General features: G+C 47.3%; 1 protein-coding gene across 1 annotated transcript in view; it reads right to left on the bottom strand.

Annotated features, from left to right (window-relative positions):
* Positions 1 to 25855, bottom strand: part of CEP290 (centrosomal protein 290) — a 497171-nt gene that overhangs the window by 159053 nt on the left and 312263 nt on the right. The window contains exon 37 of the mRNA XM_063927658.1: positions 10457 to 10670. Coding sequence (XP_063783728.1) covers positions 10457 to 10670 — 214 coding nt within the window. The remainder of the gene's footprint in view (positions 1 to 10456; positions 10671 to 25855) is intronic.

Here is a 25855-nt window from a genome sequence, read left to right as displayed (position 1 = left end):
TTTTTCTGGAAGAAAATTGACAGGGCCGAAATTTGAACCTTAATGGACCCCAATTTGAGGCCCATAGACACTCCTGTTTGCAGGAAATGCAGGAATCGACCGAGTTGAAATTTCTTCGTGGGGCCTTCCTGGCCTCACACCCCGCAACATATTTTCGCCACATGTGGTGATAATGTTGTGCGGTCACCTCCTTCCTGGCTTTGACCAGGGTAGGAATGTTGGAACAGACATGGTACTTGCTGAAGCAAGTCCCTACTTAGCGGCAGAGGCCATGAGTCCTCTGTGAGCATTTCTTGAAGTTCCGGGTACCAAGTCCTTCTTGGCCAATCCGGAGCCACGAGTATAGTTCTTACTCCTCTACGTCTTATAATTCTCAGTACCTTGGGTATGAGAAGCAGAGGAGGGAACACATACACCGACTGGTACACCCACGGTGTTACCAGAACGTCCACAGCTATTGCCTGAGGGTCTCTTGACCTGGCGCAATACCTGTCCAGTTTTTTGTTCAGGCGGGACGCCATCATGTCCACCTTTGGTCTTTCCCAACGGTTCACAATCATGTGGAAGACTTCCCGATGAAGTCCCCACTCTCCCGGGTGGAGGTCGTGCCTGCTGAGGAAGTCTGCTTCCCAGTTGTCCACTCCCGGAATGAACACTGCTGACAGTGTTATCACATGATTTTCCGCCCAGCGAAGAATCCTTGCAGTTTCTGCCATTGCCCTCCTGCTTCTTGTGCCGCCCTGTCTGTTTACGTGGGCGACTGCCGTGATGTTGTCCCACTGGATCAATACCGGCTGACCTTGAAGCAGAGGTCTTGCTAAGCTTAGAGCATTGTAAATTGCCCTTAGCTCCAGTATATTTATGTGGAGAGAAGTCTCCAGACTATATCACACTCCCTGGAAATTTTTTCCCTGTGTGACTGCTCCCCAGCCTCTCAGGCTGGCATCCGTGGTCACCAGGACCCAGTCCTGAATGCCGAATCTGCGGCCCTTTAATAGATGAGCACTCTGCAGCCACCGCAGAAGAAACACCCTTGTCCTTGGAGACAGGGTTATCCGCTGATGCATCTGAAGATGCGATCCGGACCATTTTTCCAGCAGATCCCACTGAAAAGTTCTTGCGTGAAATCTGCTGAATGGAATCGCTTCGTAAGAAGCCACCATTTTTCCCAGGACCCTTGTGCAATGATGCACTGACACTTTTCCTGGTTTTAGGAGGTTCCTGACTAGCTCGGATAACTCCCTGGCTTTCTTCTCCGGGAGAAACACCCTTTTCTGGACTGTGTCCAGAATCATCCCTAGGAACAGCCGATGTGTCGTCGGAAACAACTGCGGTTTTGGAATATTTAGAATCCACCCGTGCTGTCGTAGAACTACTTGAGATAGTGCTACTCCGACCTCCAACTGTTCTCTGGACCTTGCTCTTATCAGGAGGTCGTCCATTTTCTTTGAAGAAGAATCATCATTTCGGCCATTACCTTGGTAAAGACCCGGGGTGCCGTGGACAATCCAAACGGCAGCGTCTGAAACTGATAGTGACAGTTCTGTACCACGAACCTGAGGTACTCTTGGTGAGAAGGGCAAATTGGGACATGGAGGTAAGTATCCCTGATGTCCCGGGACACCCTATAGTCCCCTTCTTCCTGGTTCGCTATCACTGCTCTGAGTGACTCCATCTTGATTTGAACCTTTGTAAGTGTTCAAATATTTCAGATTTAGAATAGGTCTCGCTGAGCCTTCTGGCTTCAGTACCACAACATAGTGTGGAATAATACCCCTTTCCTTGTTGTAGGAGGGGTACTTTGATTATCAGCTGCTGGGAATACAGCTTGTGAATTGTTTCCAATACTGCCTCCCTGTCGGAGGGAGACGTTGGTAAAGCAGACTTCAGGAACCTGCGAGGGGGAAACGTCTCGACTTTCCAATCTGTACCCCTGGGATCCTACTTGTAGGATCCAGGGGTCCTGTACGGCCCCAGCGTCATGCTGAGAAACTTGGCAGAAGCGGTGGAGGCTTCTGTTCCTGGGAATGGGCTGCCTGCTGCAGTCTTCTTCCCTTTCCTCTATCCCTGGGCAGATATGACTCTTATGGGGACGAAAGGACTGAGGCTGAAAAGACGGTGTCTTTTTCTGCAGAGATGTGACTTAGGGTAAAAACGGTGGATTTTCCAGCAGTTGCCGTGGCCACCAGGTCCGATGGACCGACCCCAAATAACTCCTCCCCTTTATACGGCAATACTTCTTTGTGCCGTTTGGAATCTGCATCACCTGACCACTGTCTTGTCCATAAACATCTTCTGGCAGATATGGACATCGCACTTACTCTTGATGCCAGAGTGCAAATATCCCTCTGTGCATCTCGTATATATAGAAATGCATCCTTTAAATGCTCTATAGTCAATAAAATACTGTCCCTGTCAAGGGTATCAATATTTTTAGTCAGGGAATCCGACCAAGCCACCCCAGCTCTGCACATCCAGGCTGAGGCGATCGCTGGTCGCAGTATAACACCAGTATGTGTGTATATACTTCTTAGGATATTTTCCAGCCTCCTATCAGTTGGCTCCTTGAGGACGGCCCTATCCGGAGACGGTACCGCCACTTGTTTTGATAAGCGTGTGAGCGCCTTATCCACCCTAAGGGGTGTTTCCCAACGCGCCCTAACTTCTGGCGGGAAAGGGTATACCGCCAATAATTTTCTATCGGGGGAAACCCACGCATCATCACACACTTCATTTAATTTATCTGATTCAGGAAAAACTACAGGTAGTTTTTTCACACCCCACATAATACCCTTTTTTGTGGTATTTGTAGTATCAGAAATATGTAACACCTCCTTCATTGCCCTTACAAGTAACGTGTGGCCCTAAAGGAAAATACGTTTGTTTCTTCACCGTCGACACTGAAATCAGTGTCCGTGTCTGTATCTGTGTCGACCGACTGAGGTAAATGGGCGTTTTAAAGCCCCTGACGGTGTTTGAGACGCCTGGACAGGTACTATTTTTTTGCCGGCCGTCTCTGTTGACATTATCACGTAATTCCTTGAATAAGCCATCCATTCCGGTGTCGACTCCCTAGAGAGTGACATCACCATTACAGGCAATTGCTCCGCCTCCTCACCAACATCGTCCTCATACATGTCGACACACACGTACCGACACACAGCACACACACAGGGAATGCTCTGATAGAGGACAGGACCCCACTAGCCCTTTGGGGAGACAGAGGGAGAGTTTGCCAGCACACACCAAAAACGCTATAATTATACAGGGACAACCTTTATATAAGTGTTTTTCCCTTATAGCATTTTAATATTTATAGTCATATCGCCAAATAAGTGCCCCCCCTCTCTGTTTTAACCCTGTTTCTGTAGTGCAGTGCAGGGGAGAGCCTGGGAGCCTTCCCACCAGCATTTCTGTGAGGGAAAATGGCGCTGTGTGCTGAGGAGAATAGGACCCGCCCCCTTTTCGGCGGGCTTCTTCTCCCGTTTTTCTGAGACCTGGCAGGGGTTAAATACATCCATATAGCCCCCAGGGGCTATATGTGATGTATTTTTAGCCAGAATAAGGTACTATCATTGCTGCCCAGGGCGCCCCCCCCAGCGCCCTGCACCCTCAGTGACCGCTGCTATGAAGTGTGCTGACAACAATGGCGCACAGCTGCAGTGCTGTGCGCTACCTTATGAAGACTGAAAAGTCTTCTGCCGCCGGTTTCTGGACCTCTTCACTTTTCGGCATCTGCAAGGGGGTCGGCGGCGCGGCTCCGGGACGAACCCCAGGGTGAGACCTGTGTTCCGACTCCCTCTGGAGCTAATGGTGTCCAGTAGCCTAAGAAGCCAATCCATCCTGCACGCAGGTGAGTTCACTTCTCTCCTCTAAGTCCCTCGATGCAGTGAGCCTGTTGCCAGCAGGACTCACTGAAAATAAAAAACCTAACAAAACTTTTACTCTAAGCAGCTCTTTAGGAGAGCCACCTAGATTGCACCCTTCTCGGCCGGGCACAAAAATCTAACTGAGGCTTGGAGGAGGGTCATAGGGGGAGGAGCCAGTGCACACCACCTGATCCTAAAGCTTTTACTTTTGTGCCCTGTCTCCTGCGGAGCCGCTATTCCCCATGGTCCTGACGGAGTCCCCAGCATCCACTTAGGACGTCAGAGAAATAAGAATTTACTCACCGGTAATTCTATTTCTCGTAGTCCGTAGTGGATGCTGGGAACTCCGTAAGGACCATGGGGAATAGCGGGCTCCGAAGGAGACTGGGCACTCTAATAAAGAATTAGGACTACCTGGTGTGCACTGGCTCCTCCCTCTATGCCCCTCCTCCAGACCTCAGTTAAGGAAACTGTGCCCGGAAGAGCTGACATAATAAGGAAGGGATTTGGAATCCCGGGTAAGACTCATACCAGCCACACCAATCACACCGTATAACTTGTGATAACCATACCCAGTTAACAGTATGAACAACAACTGAGCCTCAATCAACGGATGGCTCATAACAATAACCCTTTAGTAAGCAATAACTATATACACGTATTGCAGAAGAAGTCCGCACTTGGGACGGGCGCCCAGCATCCACTACGGACTACGAGAAATAGAATTACCGGTGAGTAAATTCTTATTTTCTCTGACGTCCTAGTGGATGCTGGGGACTCCGTAAGGACCATGGGGATTATACTAAAGCTCCCAAACGGGCGGGAGAGTGCGGACGACTCTGCAGCACCGAATGAGCAAACTCAAGGTCCTCCTCAGCCAGGGTATCAAACTTGTATAATTTTGCAAATGTGTTTGAACCCGACCAAGTAGCAGCTCGGCAAAGTTGTAAAGCCGAGACCCCTCGGGCAGCCGCCCAAGAAGAGCCCACTTTCCTCGTGGCTTTTATAGATTTAGGATGCGGCAGTCCAGCCGCAGAATGTGCAAGTTGAATCGTGCTACAGATCCAGCGAGCAATAGTCTGCTTAGAAGCAGGAGCACCCAGCTTGTTGGGTGCATACAGGATAAATAGCGAGTCAGTTTTCCTGACTCCAGCCGTCCTGGAAACATATATTTTCAGGGCCCTGACTACGTCCAGTAACTTGGAATCCTCCAAGTCCCGAGTAGCCGCAGGCACCACAATAGGTTGGTTCACATGAAAAGCTGAAACCACCTTAGGAAGGAATTGGGAACGAGTCCTCAATTCCGCCCTATCCATATGAAAAATCAGATAAGGGCTTTTACAAGACAAAGCCGCCAATTCTGATACACGCCTGGCCGACGCCAAGGCCAACAGCATGACCACTTTCCACGTGAGGTATTTTAGCTCCACGGTTTTAAGTGGCTCAAACCAATGCGACTTTAGGAAATCCAACACCACGTTGAGATCCCACGGTGCCACTGGAGGCACAAAAGGGGACTGAATATGCAACAAAAGTCTGAACTTCAGGCAGTGAAGCCAGTTCTTTTTGGAAGAAAATCGACAGAGCCGAGATCTGGACCTTAATGGAACCCAATTTTAGGCCCATAGTCACTCCTGACTGTAGGAAGTGCAGAAATCGACCAAGCTGAAATTCCTCCGTTGGGGCCCTCCTGGCCTCACACCAAGCAACATATTTTCGCCATATGCGGTGATAATGTCTTACGGTCACATCTTTCCTAGCTTTAATCAGCGTAGGAATGACTTCCTCCGGAATGCCCTTTTCTTTTAGGATCCGGTGTTCAACCGCCATGCCGTCAAACGCAGCCGCGGTAAGTCTTGGAACAGACAGGGCCCCTGCTGCAGCAGGTCCTGTCTGAGCGGCAGAGGCCATGGGTCCTCTGAGATCATTTCTTGAAGTTCTGGGAACCAAGCTCTTCTTGGCCAATCCAGAACCACAAGTATAGTTCTTACTCCTCTCCTTCTTATTATTCTCAGTACCTTGGGTATGAGAGGCAGAGGAGGGAACACATAAACCGACTGGTACACCCACGGTGTCACTAGAGCGTCCACAGCTATCGCCTGAGGGTCCCTTGACCTGGCGCAATATCTTTTTAGCTTTTTGTTGAGGCGGGACGCCATCATGTCCACCTGTGGCCTTTCCCAACGGTGTACAATCATTTGAAAGACTTCTGGATGAAGTCCCCACTCTCCCGGGTGGAGGTCGTGCCTGCTGAGGAAGTCTGCTTCCCAGTTGTCCACTCCCGGAATGAACACTGCTGACAGTGCTAACACATGATTTTCCGCCCATCGAGAATCCTTGTGGCTTCTGCCATCGCCATCCTGCTTCTTGTGCCGCCCTGACGGTTTACTTGGGCGACCGCCGTGATGTTGTCTGACTGGATCAGCACCGGCTGGTGTTGAAGCAGGGGTCTTGCCTGACTTAGGGCATTGTAAATGGCCCTTAGTTCCAGAATATTTATGTGTAGGGAAGTCTCCTGACTCGTCCATAGTCCTTGGAAGTTTCTTCCCTGTGTGACTGCCCCCCAACCTCGAAGGCTGGCATCCGTGGTCACCAGGACCCAGTACTGTATGCCGAATCTGCGGCCCTCTAGAAGATGAGCACTCTGCAGCCACCACAACAGCGACACCCTGGTCCTTGGAGACAGGGTTATCAGCCGATGCATCTGAAGATGCGATCCGGACCACTTGTCCAACAGATCCCACTGAAAGATCCTTGCATGGAACCTTCCGAATGGAATTGCTTCGTAAGAAGCTACCATCTTTCCCAGGACTCGCGTGCAGTGGTGCACCGACACCTGTTTTGGTTTTAGGAGGTCTCTGACTAGAGATGACAATTCCTTGGCCTTCTCCTCCGGGAGAAACACCTTTTTCTGTTGTGTGTCCAGAACCATCCCCAGGAACAGTAGACGCGTTGTAGGAACCAGCTGCGACTTTGGAATATTCAGGATCCAGCCGTGCTGTTGTAGCACTTCCCGAGCTAGTGCTACTCCGATCAACAACTGTTCCCTGGACCTCGCCTTTATAAGGAGATCGTCCGAGTACGGGATAATTATAACTCCCTTTTTTCGAAGGAGTATCATAATTTCGGCCATTACCTTGGTAAATACCCTCGGTGCCATGGACAGACCAAACGGCAACGTCTGGAATTGGTAATGACTGTCCTGTACCACAAATCTGAGGTACTCCTGGTGAGGAGGGTAAATGGGGACATGCAGGTAAGCATCCTTGATGTCCAGTGATACCATGTAATCCCCTTCGTCCAGGCTTGCAATAACCGCCCTGAGCGATTCCATTTTGAACTTGAACCTTCTTATATAAGTGTTCAAGGATTTCAAATTTAAAATGGGTCTCACCGAACCGTCCGGTTTCGGTACCACAAACATTGTGGAATAGTAACCCCGTCCCTGTTGAAGGAGGGGTACTTTGGTTATCACCTGCTGGGAGTACAGCTTGTGAATCGCCTCCCTGTCTGGGGGAGTAGTTGGCGAGGCTGATTTGAGGAAACGGCGAGGGGGAGACGTCTCGAATTCCAGCTTGTACCCCTGAGATACCACTTGTAGAATCCAGGGATCCACCCGTGAGCGAACCCACTGGTCGCTGAAGTTCCGGAGACGGGCCCCCACCGCACCTGGCTCCACCTGTGGAGCCCCAGCATCATGCGGTGGACTTAGAGGAAGCGGGAGAGGACTTTTGTTCCTGGGAACTTGCTGTTTGGTGCAGCTTTTTCCCCCTACCTCTGCCTCTGGGCAGAAAGGACGCGCCTTTAACCCGCTTGCCTTTCTGGGGCTGAAAGGACTGTACCTGATAATACGGTGCTTTCTTTGGCTGTGAGGGAACATGGGGTAAAAATGTCGACTTCCCAGCCGTCGCTGTGGAAACGAGGTCCGAGAGACCATCCCCAAACAATTCCTCACCCTTGTAAGGCAAAACCTCCATGTGCCTTTTAGAATCCGCATCACCTGTCCACTGCCGAGTCCATAATACTCTCCTGGCAGAAATGGACATTGCATTTATTCTAGATGCCAGTTGGCAAATATCCCTCTGTGCATCTCTCATGTATAAGACTACGTCTTTAATATGCTCTACAGTTAGCAATATAGTGTCCCTGTCAAGGGTATCAATGTTATCAGACAGGGAATCTGACCACGCAGCTGCAGCACTGCACATCCATGCTGAAGCAATAGCCGGTCTCAGTATAATACCTGAGTGTGTATATACAGACTTCAGGATAGCCTCCTGCTTTCTATCCGCAGGCTCCTTTAAGGCGGCCGTATCCGGAGACGGTAGTGCCACCTTCTTTGACAAGCGTGTGAGCGCTTTATCCACCCTAGGGGATGTCTCCCAACGTATCCTACCCTCTGGCGGGAAAGGGTACGCCCTTAGTAACTTTTTGGAAATTACCAGTTTCTTATCGGGGGAAACCCACGCTTCATCACACACTTCATTTAACTCTTCAGAAGGGGGAAAAACCACAGGTTGCTTTTTCTCCCAAAACATAATACCCTTTTTTGTGGTACCAGGGTTAATGTCAGAAATGTGCAACACATTTTTCATTGCCGTAATCATGTAACGGATGGCCCTATTGGAATGTACACTAGTCTCATCGTCGTCGACACTGGAGTCAGTATCCGTGTCGACATCTGTGTCTGCCATCTGAGGTAGCGGGCGTTTTTGAGCCCCTGATGGCTTTTGAGACGCCTGGGCAGGCACGGACTGAGAAGCCGGCTGTCCCACATCTGCTATGTCATCAAACCTCTTATGTAAGGAGTTGACACTGTCACGTAATTCCTTCCACATATCCATCCACACAGGTGTCGACCCCGCAGGGGGTGACATCACATTTATCGGCACCTGCTCCGCCTCCACATAAGCCTCCTCATCAAACATGTCGACACAGCCGTACCGACACTCCGCACACACACAGGGAATGCTCTGACTGAGGACAGGACCCCACAAAGTCCTTTGGGGAGACAGAGAGAGAGTATGCCAGCACACACCACAGCGCTATAAATCACAGGGATGTACACTATAATGAGTGATTTTACCCTATAGCAGCTATATATATATAGTATTTGCGCCTAAATTTAGTGCCCCCACTCTCTTTTTTACCCTATTTAGCCTGGAAACTGCAGGGGAGAGCCTGGGGAGCGTCCTTCCAGCGGAGCTGTGAGAGGAAATGGCGCCAGTGTGCTGAGGGAGATAGCCCCGCCCCCTTCACGGCGGACTTCTCCCGCTTTTTTTATGGATATATGGCAGGGGATTCTACACATATATAGTCTTAATGACTATATTATGTGTATTTTTTTGCCAATGTAAGGTAATCTTATTGCAGCCCAGGGCGCCCCCCCCCAGCGCCCTGCACCCATCAGTGACCGGAGTGTGAGGTGTGCATGGGGAGCAATGGCGCACAGCTGCAGTGCTGTGCGCTACCTTAATGAAGACCGAAGTCTTCAGCCGCCGATTTCCTGGACGCTCTTCTTGCTTCTGGCTCTGCAAGGGGGACGGCGGCGCGGCTCCGGAACCGGACGACCGAGGCTGGGCCTTTGTTCGATCCCTCTGGAGCTAATGGTGTCCAGTAGCCTAGAAGCCCAAGCTAGCTGCAAGCAGGTAGGTTCGCTTCTCTCCCCTAAGTCCCTCGTAGCAGTGAGTCTGTTGCCAGCAGATCTCACTGAAAATAAAAAAACCTAAATATACTTTCTTTTCTAGAAGCTCAGGAGAGCCCCTAGTGTGCATCCAGCTCGAGCCGGGCACAGATTCTAACTGAGGTCTGGAGGAGGGGCATAGAGGGAGGAGCCAGTGCACACCAGGTAGTCCTAATTCTTTCTTAGAGTGCCCAGTCTCCTTCGGAGCCCGCTATTCCCCATGGTCCTTACGGAGTTCCCAGCATCCACTAGGACGTCAGAGAAAATGCTGATACTTTGGGGTGCGGGGATTAATGAAAGTTTGAGAACTACTGCCATAAGGGATTCTTCTGATGATCGATCCTCTCCCTCATTCCTTTGCATGCTTGACACTAAAGGGTATGTATTTTGGCTAAAGGGAGGTACAACATGGGTGGTATATGGCGAGGCCTGAGTTGCATGAGGTTGTCATGTGTGTATGTCTGAGTGGCATGTGGGGGAGTTTTCAGGAACATCTGCGATCTCTGGGAAACTGGCACATTTTATAGTAGGTGTGTGTGTGCTGTTAAGGAAGGGGCTGAGTGACGTGGTAGCATTTTGATGTGGTTGTGCAGTGATTGTTCTGGGGCAGTTTTTATTTCTTGAAATTAAGGTGTGACCTTTTCGAAGGTTAGAGGTTTGCACATGTGGCTTTTTAAATATATAGGTGGTTTTGATTTAAAAAAAAAATCTATTCTATTTCTATTTTTTCAGGTATCATCGCATTATTGCTTTCACTTTAGTTCAGCTTTAGAAATGCAAACTGCTGTATTTTGTAAAAGATAAGACTTTCTCTCACCTAAGTTACAAAGACTACTGTATTGTACATTATGATTTTTTTTTTATACCAAGGCAAAATTTGTTTTAATCTTGTTAGACAAAATACCTTTTGCTGCTTTTCCTTGTGGATTACTTGGTTTTTTAGACGTTCAACCAGATTCTTCATAGTTGCAGTTGGAGCTCTGGTATTTGCCTCTTTCTGAGCTTCTAGTTCAGTGTTAAGGTAATGAATTTCCTTTTCCATCTCAGAGACGCGATTTCTTAGCTCTTCGGCTTCACTCTTATGTCTTTTTACTTCCAAAATATAATTTTCTTCAAGCCTGGATTTAATTAAAAAAATAAGAATTTACTTACCGATAATTCTATTTCTCGGAGTCCGTAGTGGATGCTGGGGTTCCTGAAAGGACCATGGGGAATAGCGGCTCCGCAGGAGACAGGGCACAAAAAGTAAAGCTTTCCGATCAGGTGGTGTGCACTGGCTCCTCCCCCTATGACCCTCCTCCAGACTCCAGTTAGATACTGTGCCCGGACGAGCGTACACAATAAGGGAGGAATTTTGAATCCCGGGTAAGACTCATACCAGCCACACCAATCACACTGTACAACCTGTGATCTGAACCCAGTTAACAGTATGATAACAGCGGAGCCTCTGAAAAGATGGCTCACAACAACAATAACCCGATTTAGTTAGCAATAACTATGTACAAGTATTGCAGATAATCCGCACTTGGGATGGGCGCCCAGCATCCACTACGGACTCCGAGAAATAGAATTATCGGTAAGTAAATTCTTATTTTCTCTATCGTCCTTGTGGATGCTGGGGTTCCTGAAAGGACCATGGGGATTATACCAAAGCTCCCAAACGGGCGGGAGAGTGCGGATGACTCTGCAGCACCGAATGAGAGAACTCCAGGTCCTCTTTTGCCAGGGTATCAAATTTGTAGAATTTTACAAACGTGTTCTCCCCCGACCACGTAGCTGCTCGGCAAAGTTGTAATGCCGAGACCCCTCGGGCAGCCGCCCAAGATGAGCCCACCTTCCTTGTGGAATGGGCCTTAACAGATTTAGACTGTGGCAGGCCTGCCACAGAATGTGCAAGTTGAATTGTGCTACCAATCCCACGAGCAATCGACTGCTTAGAAGCAGAAGCACCCAGCATTGTTGGGTGCATACAGGATAAACAGCAAGTCAGATTTCCTGACTCCAGCCAACCTGGAAACTATATTTTCAGGGCCCTGATAACATCCAGCAACTTGGAGTCCTCCAAGTCCCTAGTAGCCGCAGGTACCACAATAAGCTGGTTCAGGTGAAACGCTGACACCACCTTAAGGAGAAACTGGGGACGAGTCCGCAGCTTTGCTCTGTCCGAATGGACAATCAGATATGGCTTTGTGAGATAAAGCCGCCAATTCTGACACTCGCCTGGCCAAGGCCAGGACCAACAGCATGGTCATTTTCCATGTGAGATATATCAAATCCACAGATTTGAGTTGTTTAAACCAATGTGATTTTTTAGGAATCCCAAAACTACGTTGAGATCGCCCAGTGCCACTGGAGACATCAAAGGGGCTGTATATGCAGTACTCCCTTAACAACTTCTGGACTTCAGGAACTGAAGCCAATTTCTTTCTGGAAGAAAATCAACAGGCCGAAATTTGAACCTTAATGGACCCAATTTGAGACCCATAGACACTCCTGTTTGCAGGAAATGTAGAAATTAACCTAGTTGAAATTCTTCCGTGGAGCCTTCCTGGACTCACACCCTGGCACATATTTTCACCTAAGTGGTGATAATGTTGTGCGGTCACCTCCTTCCTGGCTCTGACCAGGGTAGGGATGACCTCTTCCGGAATGCCTCTTTCCCTTAGGATTCGGCGTTCACCCGCCTTGGCGTCAACGCAGCTGCGGTAAGTCCCGGAACAGACACGGTTCTTGCCGAATCAAGACCCTTCTTAGTATCTCTTGAAGTTCCGGGAACCAAGTCCTTCTTGGCCAAACCGGAGCCACGAGTATAGTTCTTACTCCTCTCCTTCCTATCATTTTCAATACATTGGGTATGAAAAGCAGAGGATGGAACACATACACCGACTGGTACACCGACGGTGTTACCAGAGCGTCCCAGCTATTGCCTGAGTGTCTCTTGACCTGGCGCTTCAGGTGGGACGCCATCATAACCACCTTTGGTCTTTCCCAACGGTTTACAATCATGTGGAAACTTCCAGATTAAGTTTCCACTTTTCCGGGTGGAATTCATTTATGCTGAGGAAATCTTCCCAGTTGCCCACTCCCGGAATGAACACTGCTGACAGTGTTATCACATGATTTTCCGCCCAGCGAAAAATCCTTGCTGTCATTGCCCTCCTGCTTCTTGTGTCGCCCCGTCTGATAACGTGGGCGACCGCCATGATGATGTCCTACTGGATCAGCACCGGTTGACTTTGAAGCAGGAGTCTTCCTAGGCTCAGAGCATTGTAAATTGCCCTTAGCTCCAGTATATTCATGTGGAGAGAAGTCTCCAGACTTGACCACACTTCCTTGGAAATTTTTTCCCTGTGTGACTACTCCCCAGCCTCTCAGGCTGGTATCCGTGGTCCCCAGAACACAGTCCTGAATGCTGAGTGTGCTGCCCTCTAAAAGATGAGCACTCTGCAGCCCCCACAGAAGAGACACCCTTGTCCTTGGAGACAGGATTATCCGCTGATGCATCTGAAAATGCGATCCGGACCATTCGTCCAGCAAATCCCCTGAGATCTGCCGAATGGAATCGCTTCGTAAGAAGCCACCATTTTTCCCAGGACTCCTGTGCATTGATGCACTGATACTTGGCCTGGTTTTAGGAGGTTTCTGACTAGGTCGAATAACTCCTTGGCTTTTTCCTCCCGGAGGAACACCTTTTTCTGGACTATGCCCAGAATCATTCCTAGGAACAGCAGACGTATCGTCGGAAAACAGCTGCGATTCTTGGAATATTTAGAATCCAGTCGTGCTGTCGTAGAACTACTTTAGATAGTGCTCTTCCGACCTCCAACTGTTCTCTGGAACTTGCCCTTTTCAGGATATCGTCCAAGTAAGGGATAATTTAGATGCCTTTTTTCTTTGAAGAAACATCTTTTCGGCCATTACCTTGGTAAAAGGCCCGGGGTGCCGTGGATAATTCAAACGGCATCGTCTGAAACTGATATTGACAGTTCTGTACCACGAACCAGAGGTACCCTTGTTGAGAAGGGCAAATTTGGACATGGAGGTAATCCTTGATGTCCAGGGACACCATATAGTCCCCTTTTTTCCGGTTCGCTATCACTGCTCTGAGTGACTCCATCTCGATTTGAACCTTTTATGTAAGTGTTCAAGGATTTCAGTTTAGACTATGTCTCACCAAGCCGTCTGGCTTCAGTACCACAATATAGTGTGGAAAAATAATACCCTTTTCCTTGTTGTAGGAGGGGTACTTTGATTATCACCTGCTGGATATACAGCTTGTGAATTGTTTCCAATGCTGCCTCCCTGTCGGAGGGAGCCGTTGGTAAAGCAGACTTCAGAAACCTGCGAGGAGAAGATGTCTCGACTCTCCAATCTGTACCCCTGGGATAATACTTGTACTATCTAGGGGTCAACCTGCGAGTGATCCCACTGCGCGCTGAGACTCTTGAGACTACCCCCCCACCTTGAGTCCGCTTGCACGGCCCCAGCGTCATGCTGAGGACTTGGCAGACGCGGTGGAGGGCTTCTTTTCCTGGGAAGGGGCTGCCTGCTGCAGTCTACTTCCCTTACCTCTATGTCTGGGCAGATATGACTGGCCTTTTGCCTGCATGCCCTCATGGGAAAGGAAGGATTGAGGCTGAAAAGACGGTGTCTTTTTCAGCTGAGATGTAACTTGGGGTAAAAAGGTTGGATTTCCCAGCTGTTGCCGTGGTCTCCAGGTCCGATGGACCGACCCCAACTAACTCCTTCCCTTTATACGGCCATACTTCCATGTGCCGTATGGGATCTGTATCACCTGACCACTGTCGTGTCCATGACATCTTCTGGGTGATATGGACAACGTACTTATCTTGATGCCAGAGAGCAAATATCCCTCTGTGCATCTCACGTACATATATATAGAATGCATCCTATTAAATGCTCTATATGAATAAAATATTTTCAGTCAGGGAATCCGACCAAGCCAACCCAGCACTGCATCTCCAGGCTGATGGCGATCGCTGGTCGCAGTATAACCACCGTATGTGTGTATATACTTTTTAGGATATCTTTCCAGCTTCCTATCAGCTGGCTCCTTGAGGGCGGCCGTATCTGGAGACGGTAACGCCACTTGATAAGCGTGTGAGCGCCTTATCACCCTAAGGGGTGTTTCCCAACGCGCCCTAATTTCTGGCGGGAAAGGGTATAACGCCAATATTTGCTATCGGGGTAACCCCACGCATCATCACACACTTCATTTTATTTTATCTGATTCAGGAAAAACTACAGGTAGTTTTTTCACTCCCACATAATACCCTTTTTTGTGGTACTTGTAGTATCAGAAATATGCAACACCTCCTTCATTGCCCTTAACGTGTGGCCCTAATGAGAAATACGTTTGTTTATTCACCGTCGACACTGGATTCAGTGTCCGTGTCTGTGTCTGTGTCGACCGACTGAGGTAAATGGGCGTTTTTAACGCCCCTGACGGTGTTTCTGAGACGCCTGGACCGGTACTAATAGTTTGTCGGCCGTCTCACGTCGTCAACCGACCTTGCAGCGTGTTGACATTCTCACGTAATTCCCTAAATAAGCCATCCATTCCGGTGTCGACTCCCTAGAGAGTGACATCACCATTACAGGCAATTTCTCCGCCTCCTCACCAACATCGTCCTCATACATGTCGACACACACGTACCGACACACAGCACACACCGGGAATGCTCTGACAGAGGACAGGACCCACACTAGCCCTTTGGGGAGACAGAGGGAGAGTTTGCCAGCACACACCAAAACGCTATAATTATATAGGGACAACCTTATATAAGTGTTTTCCCTTATAGCATCTTTATATATATCTCAATATCGCCAAAATCAGTGCCCCCCCCTCTCTGTTTTAACCCTGTTTCTGTAGTGCAGTGCAGGGGAGAGCCTGGGAGCCTTCTCTCCAGGCTTTCTGTGAGAGAAAATGGCGCTGTGTGCTGAGGAGATAGGCCCCGCCCCTTTTTCGGCGGGCTCGTCTCCCGCTATTTAGTGAATCTTGGCAGGGGTTAAATATCTCCATATAGCCTCTGGGGGCTATATGTGAGGTATTTTTCGCCAAAAAAGGTTTTCATTTGCCTCCCAGGGCGCCCCCCTCCCAGCGCCCTGCACCCTCAGTGACTGCCGTGTGAAGTGTGCTGAGAGGAAAATGGCGCACAGCTGCAGTGCTGTGCGCTACCTTTAGAAGACTGCAGGAGTCTTCAGCCGCCGATTCTGGACCTCTTCTTACTTCAGCATCTGCAAGGGGGCCGGCGGCGCGGCTCCGGTGACCATCCAGGCTGTACCTGTGATCGTCCCTCTGGAGCTGATGTCCAGTAGCCAAGAAGCCAATCCATCCTGCACGCAGGTGAGTTCACTCCTTCTCCCCTAAGTCCCTCGTTGCAGTGATCCTGTTGCCAGCAGGACTCACTGTAAAATAAAAAACCTAAGCTAAACTTTCTCTAAGCAGCTCTTTAGGAGAGCCACCTAGATTGCACCCTTCTCGGCCGGGCACAAAAATCTAACTGGAGTCTGGAGGAGGGTCATAGGGGGAGGAGCCAGTGCACACCACCTGATCGGAAAGCTTTACTTTTTGTGCCCTGTCTCCTGCGGAGCCGCTATTCCCCATGGTCCTTTCAGGAACCCCAGCATCCACAAGGACGATAGAGAAATAAAAGTTAAATAAAAGTGCTAAACCAAAACATATGTTATTACCAATTTCAAAACCACTATAAAACAAGTTTCCACATTTCCCCTAGCACACCATCTCCATTCCACAAACAAATCTGCTGCCTATTTGTTTTAGACATCCAAAGGAATTAGCAGAGAAAATACTCCGTAGCGTATTTAGCACTAACAAACAAAGGCAGTCGCCTAAGGCCCGGCCGGTCCCAGGGGGACTGGACATCGCCGAATTGCCTAGCAGTAAATCTGCTATTGCTCATCAGTTGTAGTGCTGCCGGCCAGCACTGTCAGCCAGTTCACCCGCTGCCCACCCGCCCTTAGGTAAGGTGGTTTAATTAGTACAGGTGGCAAGATGGGGGGCGTCTGATAAAAGCAGACTTGGACTGGCCCACAAGGATACAGGGGAAACCTGAGGTGGGCCCTCCTGTCTGGAGCCCACATCCCCTTCCCTAGGGATCAGGTTCCATACTGTGCACTTGAATTATACATATGTTACCTTATACTGCACAGGAATATAGTGAATGTACAATGCATTGCTGTTATTAATCTGGTACATTATCATGCTTGCACTAGCAATATGTACTATATATTTTAATTAAGAGGACGAGACCATGCACTCTCTAATGGTTGGTCAAGCCTATAAGCATGGGCCCTTACCACTGCATTCCCCCGGTAGGCCCTTCACGTCCCAGCCCGACACTGGATAAAAGACCCCCCTCATCTCCCCTACTCCAGGCCCTCCCCTCAGTAATGCCAACTGGTGAGTGTTGGTGGCTGTTGCTGGGAAACTTCTGACATTATGTGCACAGCGCCTGATGTCACATGCACTTGGTCCGCGTTTGGAGCAAAGGTGAGAGCCTGAGGAGCTTCACCCCGCATCTGCAGTACCCGCCGATGGCTGCAGGGTAGGCTGAGCTTGTGCCATCTGACTAGCGCTCCTGCATGTACCTCTCCTCAGGAAAGATTGGTAGAAGGTTAGCAATGATTTCTAAACTGTCTGTGATGTTACAGTTTTCACTAGGTTACCAAGCAAACTGCTACATGTCAAATAAAAAAAGAGCTAAACATTACTGATGATTTACAGTTCAACAGAATCCAAAATAAACGCTGCACTGAAATTCAACCAAACAGTGTAGCTTTCGGTAGAAAGCTATTTCAGTAGACTTTTCAGTAGAAACAATACAGAAACACCCGTATACATACAGAATTCATGCACAGATGTGACAGTACCTCACATCACTATTGTGTGCTGCTGTTACAGTTCTAGGGCACCACACTGGTCAGGGCCAGCTCTGGTACCCCACCCGCTGCAGCCGTGTAAGATAGTGCGATGTAGTAGTGCAGTGATACAGTGTGAGAATTTCATGTGGGGAAACAGTGTTGGGATGTAGTGTAGGAGCTAGTGAAGTGATATAGTACTGGGATGTAGAGTAGGGAGGTAGGGTAGTGATATAGTGCAGAGAGGTAGAGCAGTGATATAGTGTGGAGATGTAGAGTAGGGAGGTAGGGTAGTGATATAGTGCAGAGAGGTAGCGCAGTGATATAGTGCGGAGGTAGGGTAGTGATATAGGGGGTAATTCAGACCTGATCGCTAGTCTGTGTTTTCGCACAGCGGGCGATCAGGTCTAAAAACTGTGCATGCGTATGCAATGCAATGTGCAAGCGCGTCACATGGGTACAAAGCGGATCTCCGCTCAGCGATGGGTTTGTGCAAATGATCCATTCGCACGGGTGTTCGTAAGGAGATTGACAGGAAGAAGGCGTTTGTGGGTGGAAACTGACGGTTTTCTGGGAGTGTTTGGAAAACGCAGGTGTGTTCAAGTGTTTGCAGGGAGGGTTCCTGACATCAATTCCGGTCCTGGACAGGCTGAAGTGTTCGCAGCAGGTGAGTAAGTCCTGGGCTACTCAGAGACTGCACAAAATCTGTTTGTACAGCTCTGCTACACATGCGTTCACACACTTGCACAGCTAAAATACACTCCCTGTGGGCAGCGACTATCTGACCGCAGCAGTGCAAAAATCGCTTGCTAGCGATCAGGTCTGAATTAACCCCATTGTGCAGAGAGGTAGTGCAGTGATATAGTGCAGAGATGTAGAGTAGGGAGGTAGGGTAGTGATATAGTGCAGAGAGGTAGTGCAGAGATGTAGTGAGGGGAGGTAATTCGTGATCTAGTGCAGGGATGTACAGTAGTGTGGGTAGATAGCATATATATATACATATATATATATATATATATATATATATAGGGCCTGATTCAGAGTTATACGCTGTGGTTGCACTGGACGTAAGGTCGAGACCGGAAAGCCGAGAGCCTTAGGGCATACTGGCCTGCTCTCAAGGTTGCAAGGTGTTGTCCCAGGCACAGTGCCTTCCCCTTGGAATTCCCCCATGGGTGGCAGAAATGGTTGCAGATCCTTGGTTGATGAGTAGTCACTGGCGGTAATTCCAAGTTGATCGCAGCAGGAATTTTGTTAGGAAAACCATGTGCACTGCAGGGGAGGCAGATATAACATGTGCAGAGAGAGTTAGATTTGGGTGTGGTGTGTTCAATCTGCAATCTAATTTGCAGTGTAAAAATAAAGCAGCCAGTATTTACCCTGCACAGAAACAATATAACCCACCCAAATCTAACTCTTTCTGCACATGTTATATCTGCCTCCCCTGCAGTGCACATGGTTTTGCCCAACTGCTAACAAAATTCCTGCTGCGATCAACTTGGAATTACCCCCATTGAGAGAGAGAGAGAGAGAGAGAGAGAGAGAGAGAGAGAGAGTGAAAAGGAAACCAAGTTGTTTTAAACAGATGTAAACAGTACACCAGTAATTAATCAAGTTTTACTGGAGCCTTCAGAGCACTACTCTGGGCTGTTATTCCATTATCTAATAGTATGTGGCTTCCTTTACGCCTCCATTGCCTCCTCACATAATGAGACTGCCCTAATTACATGCAGCCCTGTGCTTAGTAACACAATGGCCAAAGTTTTAAGATCCCTGCCTACTACAAGAACAGACTCATTCAATTAAATAATATGTGCTGCTGTGAACATTTAGATTGCTTGGCTACAAATTGTTCTAGACTTGTCCACTTCAAAAGTCAGAATGTCCTTTAATAGCAGGAAATGATGACGGGTTACTATAAGGAGCTCCGACCTAAAGAAGAATGCACCTTGACATGAAAAACAAAAACAAAACAATACAGTATGTACTCATTTGGACCCGTGTGTGAAAAGCCCCACAAAGCAAAGAGCACAGTAACAGAGAAAATGTTGTTAGGGGTTTCTATTTTTCTAATTTAAACTGACGTATAAAAGATGCTTTCACAGGACTTATTCACATAAACAATTTTGTCATCTACATAAGTTTAACTGGATAACAGACAAATTATGTTTTAAAAACAAGCCTATACAACTGTAAAGGTGCCTACACACTTAGCGATAAAGTACACAGTATCGTCCATTTTTCCCCTCCCGAGCGATATAATTTACTATATCGCCCAGTGTGTATGCAGCTGAAGACAAGCGATGCGTGGCCCCGCTGGTCGTTACCGACTCTCAGTCTCGGCCGTGTATGCAGCTCAATTTGGCCTCATCGTCCAAAGCTGCATGCTTCGGCCGACCGCGGCATGACATCACTGTGCGATATCACACAGTGTGTATGTAAACATACAATGTTATAAGTGTACCAGGAGATTTATAAAAGTGCTAGTGAACATACATACATAAGTACTTCATATCTATCCACATATTTTCTTAGAATAAATGTGTACATAGAATCTTAAATTACACAATTTAAGCAATTGTAGCACACATTCGTACAATAAAGCCTGATGTATTACTTTTCTTTGGAGATTCAGTTAACAAAAGGTTCCATAATAGCTTCTCTCCATACTCCTCTCTCTCCAGCATCCTGCACCCTGTCACTCCATCATCCTCTCTCTCCAGCCCTCTGCCCTGTCACGTCAAACTTCCTGTGTTCCCTCAAGAGGCAAACACCTCACTGGTCTCCTCTAGCTTTCATGACGGCTGTGGCTGGCAGTAAATAGAGGCAGTGTGGTGCACCTCTAACAGACGGTGGTAATAGGATGACAGCGCCTGCTCCCGGCAATAAAGCCTATAAGAATCTACTGGAATTTTGTCAGTGTAAAGTAAATGGTTTGCAGCTCCAAAACACTGATGGGAAAGGCATACTCCTGTGAAAACTAAAGGCACTGCAGGTCATGGTTCAATATTATTGCCCCCCAACCTAGAATACTGGCATCCATGGTCACAATGATCCAGGATAGAGTGGACAGAGACTTACCCATGGTGATATTATCTGGAACCAATGCAGGGACTGATGTGAGACAATTAAAGGCTGAGCAGCTGTAACGCCAGGTGATCATTGAACCCTGACCCTGCTGAATCTTCCTCTGAAACTACTAGGAGAGGAATTGGTGCAATGGATGGCTCTGAAAGTTAAGATCATCTTTCCCAGGAATTGCATGCATGGCAGAACTAAAGGATGCTCCAAGGCCAGTTGACAGGGTACCAGATTGGACTTTTGGAAGTTTAGGAACCTCCCGTGCTCTGGAACAACTGAAGTCACTTTTTAATAAAAGAGTCAACTTCATCCTAATAAGATCATCCAAGTACAAAATGGATGCCATCACTGCCATGATCTTTGGAAAAAACTTGTGGAGCTGTGGTCAGACGGAATGACAAAACCTGAAACTGATAGTGAGCTTACTACATAGCAAATCTGAGGAGAGCAAGGTGCCCCTTCCAGATGGGGACATGGAGGTATGCATCCTTGACGTCTAAGGAGGCCAAATATTTGTTGACCTACATCAGAGCGGGCTCAGCAGCATTTTGCCACCTTCCACTGCATAAGCAGCAGCCTCCTACAGCTCCTCCAAACGGTCACAGGATCACTGGTACCAGGTGTAGAGGGGGAGAGCCGCTATTAGTGCACATTTTATATTCCTTTGGGGAATTTTCTGTACAGCAGTATAACTGTTATATATTATTACATAAAACGCTGACAGTCTCACTGGGGCTGTACAGCGTTGGGGTTGCTGGTGTCCTCTCTTCTGTATCTCTTCTCACATTCAATAGGGCAGGCTTGTATTGTATTCAGTCTGTGTTGTATGTGTATTGTTTCTGTATTTCATTGTGGTGAAACAGAAGTCATGCAATGTATGTAATGCCAGATTCTCCCCTATTTCATCAGGCTCCATATCCTGTGAGCAGTGTAGTCAGTCATCACAAAATGCTGCTAACAACATGGGGGAGAGTCCAGAGCCTTCCTGGTTGGGGACTATACAGTCCATGAAGTTGGATATGTCCTCTCAGCTCACTGCCAATGTCAATAAAACACAAGAACTGCAACAAGCAGTGGCTAGCCTAACTGCCAAGGCTGATGCTTCCCATCCCCCGCTGTCTACAGGTGCACAAAAACGTGCTTTGCCTGCAATCCTATCAGATTCTGATGATGATGTACAGGTGGATGGGGATCCCATAAGTGGGGATTCCACCCCTACACAGGGTATCAAACCCCTCATATTGGCCATACTGGATGTGTTAAAGCTCCCCCTGGAGGACGCTACTAATCAGCTTTCATTTTTCCTCCCACAAGACAAACTGACAGTCACTTTTCCTGATTCCAAGGAATTGGATGATTTATTAAAATTAGCCTGGAAAAATCCAGATAAAAAATATCAGGTGTCCAAAAGGTTTGTAAATACCTTCCCATTTGCCCCTGAAGGCAGGAAATAGGATAGGAAAATTGAGACTACTCTGAAATCTATCTACACTGCTGCAGGTGTAGCTCAAAGACAGGTCCTTGCTGGTTGCTGGATGACGCATGCCATTCCTACATGGGCTACTCAGATTCAAGAGGGTCTTTCGGGTGATATGACCTTGGTTACTACTGTAACTTTCCTAAAACACATTCAGGACACGGCAAGAGTCCTCTGTGACTCCTTTAAAGAAATTGGCAATATAAATGCTAGAACCACTGCTATGGCTGTGTCTGCAAGCAGAGCCATATGGTTGCGTCAGTGGATGGCAGACGCTTACTCCAAACGTAATGTGGAATCTCTTCCCTTCACAGGTGAATGGCTCTTCGGAGCTGAATTGGACGCCTGGATCTCCAAAGCTACTGCTGGGAAATCCACGTTTCTTCCTTCAGGGGCTCCGCCTGCTAGGCGCACCTACCCGGGACAGTCTACTCAGTCCTTTCGGTCCTTCAGATTTCGATCTAGGGCCCGGAGTGCCTCCAATGCAGCTAGAAGCTACAGAGGTAAGCCTAAGAAATCAGCCGTTGCTGGCTCTCAGGAACAGAGCACCAGTTCAGCTTCCACAAAGACTTCGGCATGACAGTGCCAACCCACCCTAAGGGGATTTTGTGGTGGGAGCTCAGTTACGTCACTACAGCCACGTCTGGGACGGTTCCTGCCAAGATGCCTGGGTAAGGGAACTTATGTCTCAGGGATACAAGTTGGAGTTCGACGGTGCTCCTCCCCAACAATTTTTCAAATCAGGCTTGCCAGTTTTGGAAGATATGCATGTTACGCTACTAATGGCCATTGACAAGTTGGTCCAGTCCCAGGTCATTGTTCCAGTACCCCTGCTACAGCAAGGACAAGGTTACTACTCCAGTCTGTTTGTAGTACCAAAACCAGATGGGTCTGTGAGACCCATTTTGAATCTGAAGTCCTTGAATCCTTACCTGAAGGTTTTCAAATTCAAGATGTAATCTTTGAGAGCGGTGATCGCAGACCTGGAATAACAGGAATTCCTTGTGTCCCTGGATATCAACGACACCTACCTACATATCCCAATTTGGCCTCCTCATCAGACCTATCTGTGGTTCACCCTACTGAACGACCGCTACCAGTTTCAGGCGTTGCCCTTCGGCCTGTCTACAGCTCCGAGGGTATTCACGAAGGTGAGGGTGGAAATGATGTTCCAGCTCAGACTCCAGGGGGTCAACATTGTCCCTAACCTGGACAATCTCCTGATAAAAGCAAGTTCAGAGAGCTTCTACTGCTCCATATACATCGCACTATCCAACTTCTGTCTCACCACGGGTGGATCCTCAATCTACAGAAGTCTCAACTGGAACCGTCTCAAAGGCTACTGTTTCCGGGTTTGATACTGGATACTGTAGCTCAGAGAGTGTTCCTAAAGGGTACAAGGTGAGAACACTTCAAGAGATGAGTCGCATGGTTTTCCGACCTGCTCGAGTTTCCATTCATCTTTAAATAAAATTATTGTGAAAAATGGTAGCCTCGTTCGAGGCGATACAGTTACATAGTTACGTAGTTAATGAGGTTGAAAAGAGGCAAAATGCCCATCGGGTTCAACCTGTAATCTGTCTGCCAAGTTCATTATAATGTCCTAATTGAAGTAATGTTTTACGTTTAGTTACCAACTGTAAATCATGTTCCTCCCAGATTAAAAATGTCAATATTTTAAATGATATAACCTTGGATGTCATTTTCAGTCAGAAATGTATCCAATCCGTTTTTAAATGCATATATAGAGTCCGTCTTTACCACCTTCATTGGCAGGGAATTCCAGATCCGTATTGCCCTAACAGTGAAGAACCCTTTCCTATGTTGAGTACGGAATTTTCTGTCCTCTTGCCTCAGCGAGTGACCTCGCGTCTTTTAATAAAAAATATCTGATAACTCTTTGTAATTTCCCTTTATATCTTTGAAGATATTGATAACGTCTCCTCTTAGACGCCTCTTTTCTAGTGTATACAATTTCAACCTAGCCCTTTAATCAATTTAGTAGCACGCCTTTGAATCCTTTCGAGTTCACAGATATCTTTTTTTATAATGTGGTGCCCAAAACTGAACACAATATTCCAGGTGCGGATGTACCAATGATTTGTACAATGGCAGGATTACACTCTTGTCCCTTGTCTCAATTCCCCGTTTTATGCACGCTAGCACCTTACTTGCCTTCTTTGCTGCACTTTGACATTGTGTACGGTTGTTTAGCCTATTATCAATGAGTACCCCCAAATCTTTTTCCAGTACTGTTACCCCTAGATTTTCCCCATTTAATATGTAGGTTGCAAGTTTGTTTTTAGTTCCGAAGTGCATAACTTAGCATTTTTCTATATTGAATCCCATTTTCCATTTTGCCACCCACATTTCAAATTTAGATAAGTCATTCTGTAGAGACTCCACACCTATTTCCAAATTAATTACCTTACACAATTTAGTATCATCTGCAAAGATTGACACTGTGCTTTCCGGGCCTATTTCCAGGTCGTTGATAAAAATGTTGAACAGTAGTGGCCCAAGTATGGACCCTTGTGGTATTCCGCTGACTACTGGTGCCCAGCTGGAGGACATCCCATTGACCACTACTCGCTGTACCCTGTTATCCAGGCAATTACTTATCCACGTACAAATAGATTTGCCAAGGCCAAGCTCCATTAATTTGATGATTAGTCTCCTGTGAGGCACTGTATCGAAGGCTTTTGCAAAATCTAAGTATACCACATCCACTGCTTTTCCTTGGTCAAGATAGTCGCTCCCTTCCTCAAAGAAGCTAACTAAGTTAGTTTGACATGATCTGTCCCTTACAAACCGATGCTGGTTCTTGCTAATAAACTTAGTGGCATGCAGATACTCCTGTATGCTATCCCTTAAAATTCCCTCCAATAATTTTCCCACTACAGATGTCAAACTAACTGGTCTGTAATTTCCTGGATGATTTTTAGATCCCTTTTTAAATAATGGCACTACCTCAGCTATATGCCAATCCATTGGTACCATGCCTGATCTAATAGAACTATTGAAAATCAAATACAGGGCTCTTGCTAGTTGTGACCTAAGCTCCATAAGAACCCTCGGGAGAAGTTCATCTGGTCCAGGTGATTTATTAATCTTAATTTTGCGTAGTCTCTCCCAGACTATTTCCTCACTTAAACAAGTATCTAGCCAGGAATCATTGCTTTTACTATCGTTATGCACTACTCCCACGTCACTTCTTCCCTGGTGAACACAGATGAAAAAAATTTGCTCAGTATTTCCACTTTTGTTTCGTCATCATTTATCAATACTCCAAATTCATCTTTTATTGGACCTATGTTCTCCTTTCTTAACCTTTTACGGTTTATGTATTTAAAAAGCTTTTTAGGATTGGTTTTGCTCTCTATAGCGATTTGCTTTTCATTTTAAATTTTAGCTGTTCTTATTGCTTTTGTGCATCTTTTATTGCATTCCTTGTAGTACTGAAATGACACCTCCATTCGATTAGATTTAAATGCTTTGAAAGCACACTTCTTATTATCCATTTCTTCCTTGACCTTCTTATTAAGCCACATCGGTTTGAGTTTGGTACTCCTGCGTTTTCTGCCCATGGGAATGAATTTGTCAATATTGCTATTTAACAACCCTTTTAACGCATCCCACATTTCCGTAGTGTTCTTGCCATGAAACAAATCTTCCCAGTCAATGTCGTTAAGTGCACCTATCAGCATACTGAAGTTAGCTTTCCAAAAGTTAAATGTTTTTGGTTGATCCCTTGTAGTGATGTTTCTTGAAACTGATGTCAAATGTGATCATATAGTGATCACTGTTACCCAATGTCTCCCCAATTTTAGTTTGGAAGGTTCC

The sequence above is a fragment of the Pseudophryne corroboree genome, chromosome 6 (assembly GCF_028390025.1).
Source record: "Pseudophryne corroboree isolate aPseCor3 chromosome 6, aPseCor3.hap2, whole genome shotgun sequence".
Taxonomy (NCBI): domain Eukaryota; kingdom Metazoa; phylum Chordata; class Amphibia; order Anura; family Myobatrachidae; genus Pseudophryne; species Pseudophryne corroboree.
The sequence above is the reverse complement of the archived record's forward strand: the minus strand, read 5'-3'. Positions and strand labels throughout refer to the sequence as shown.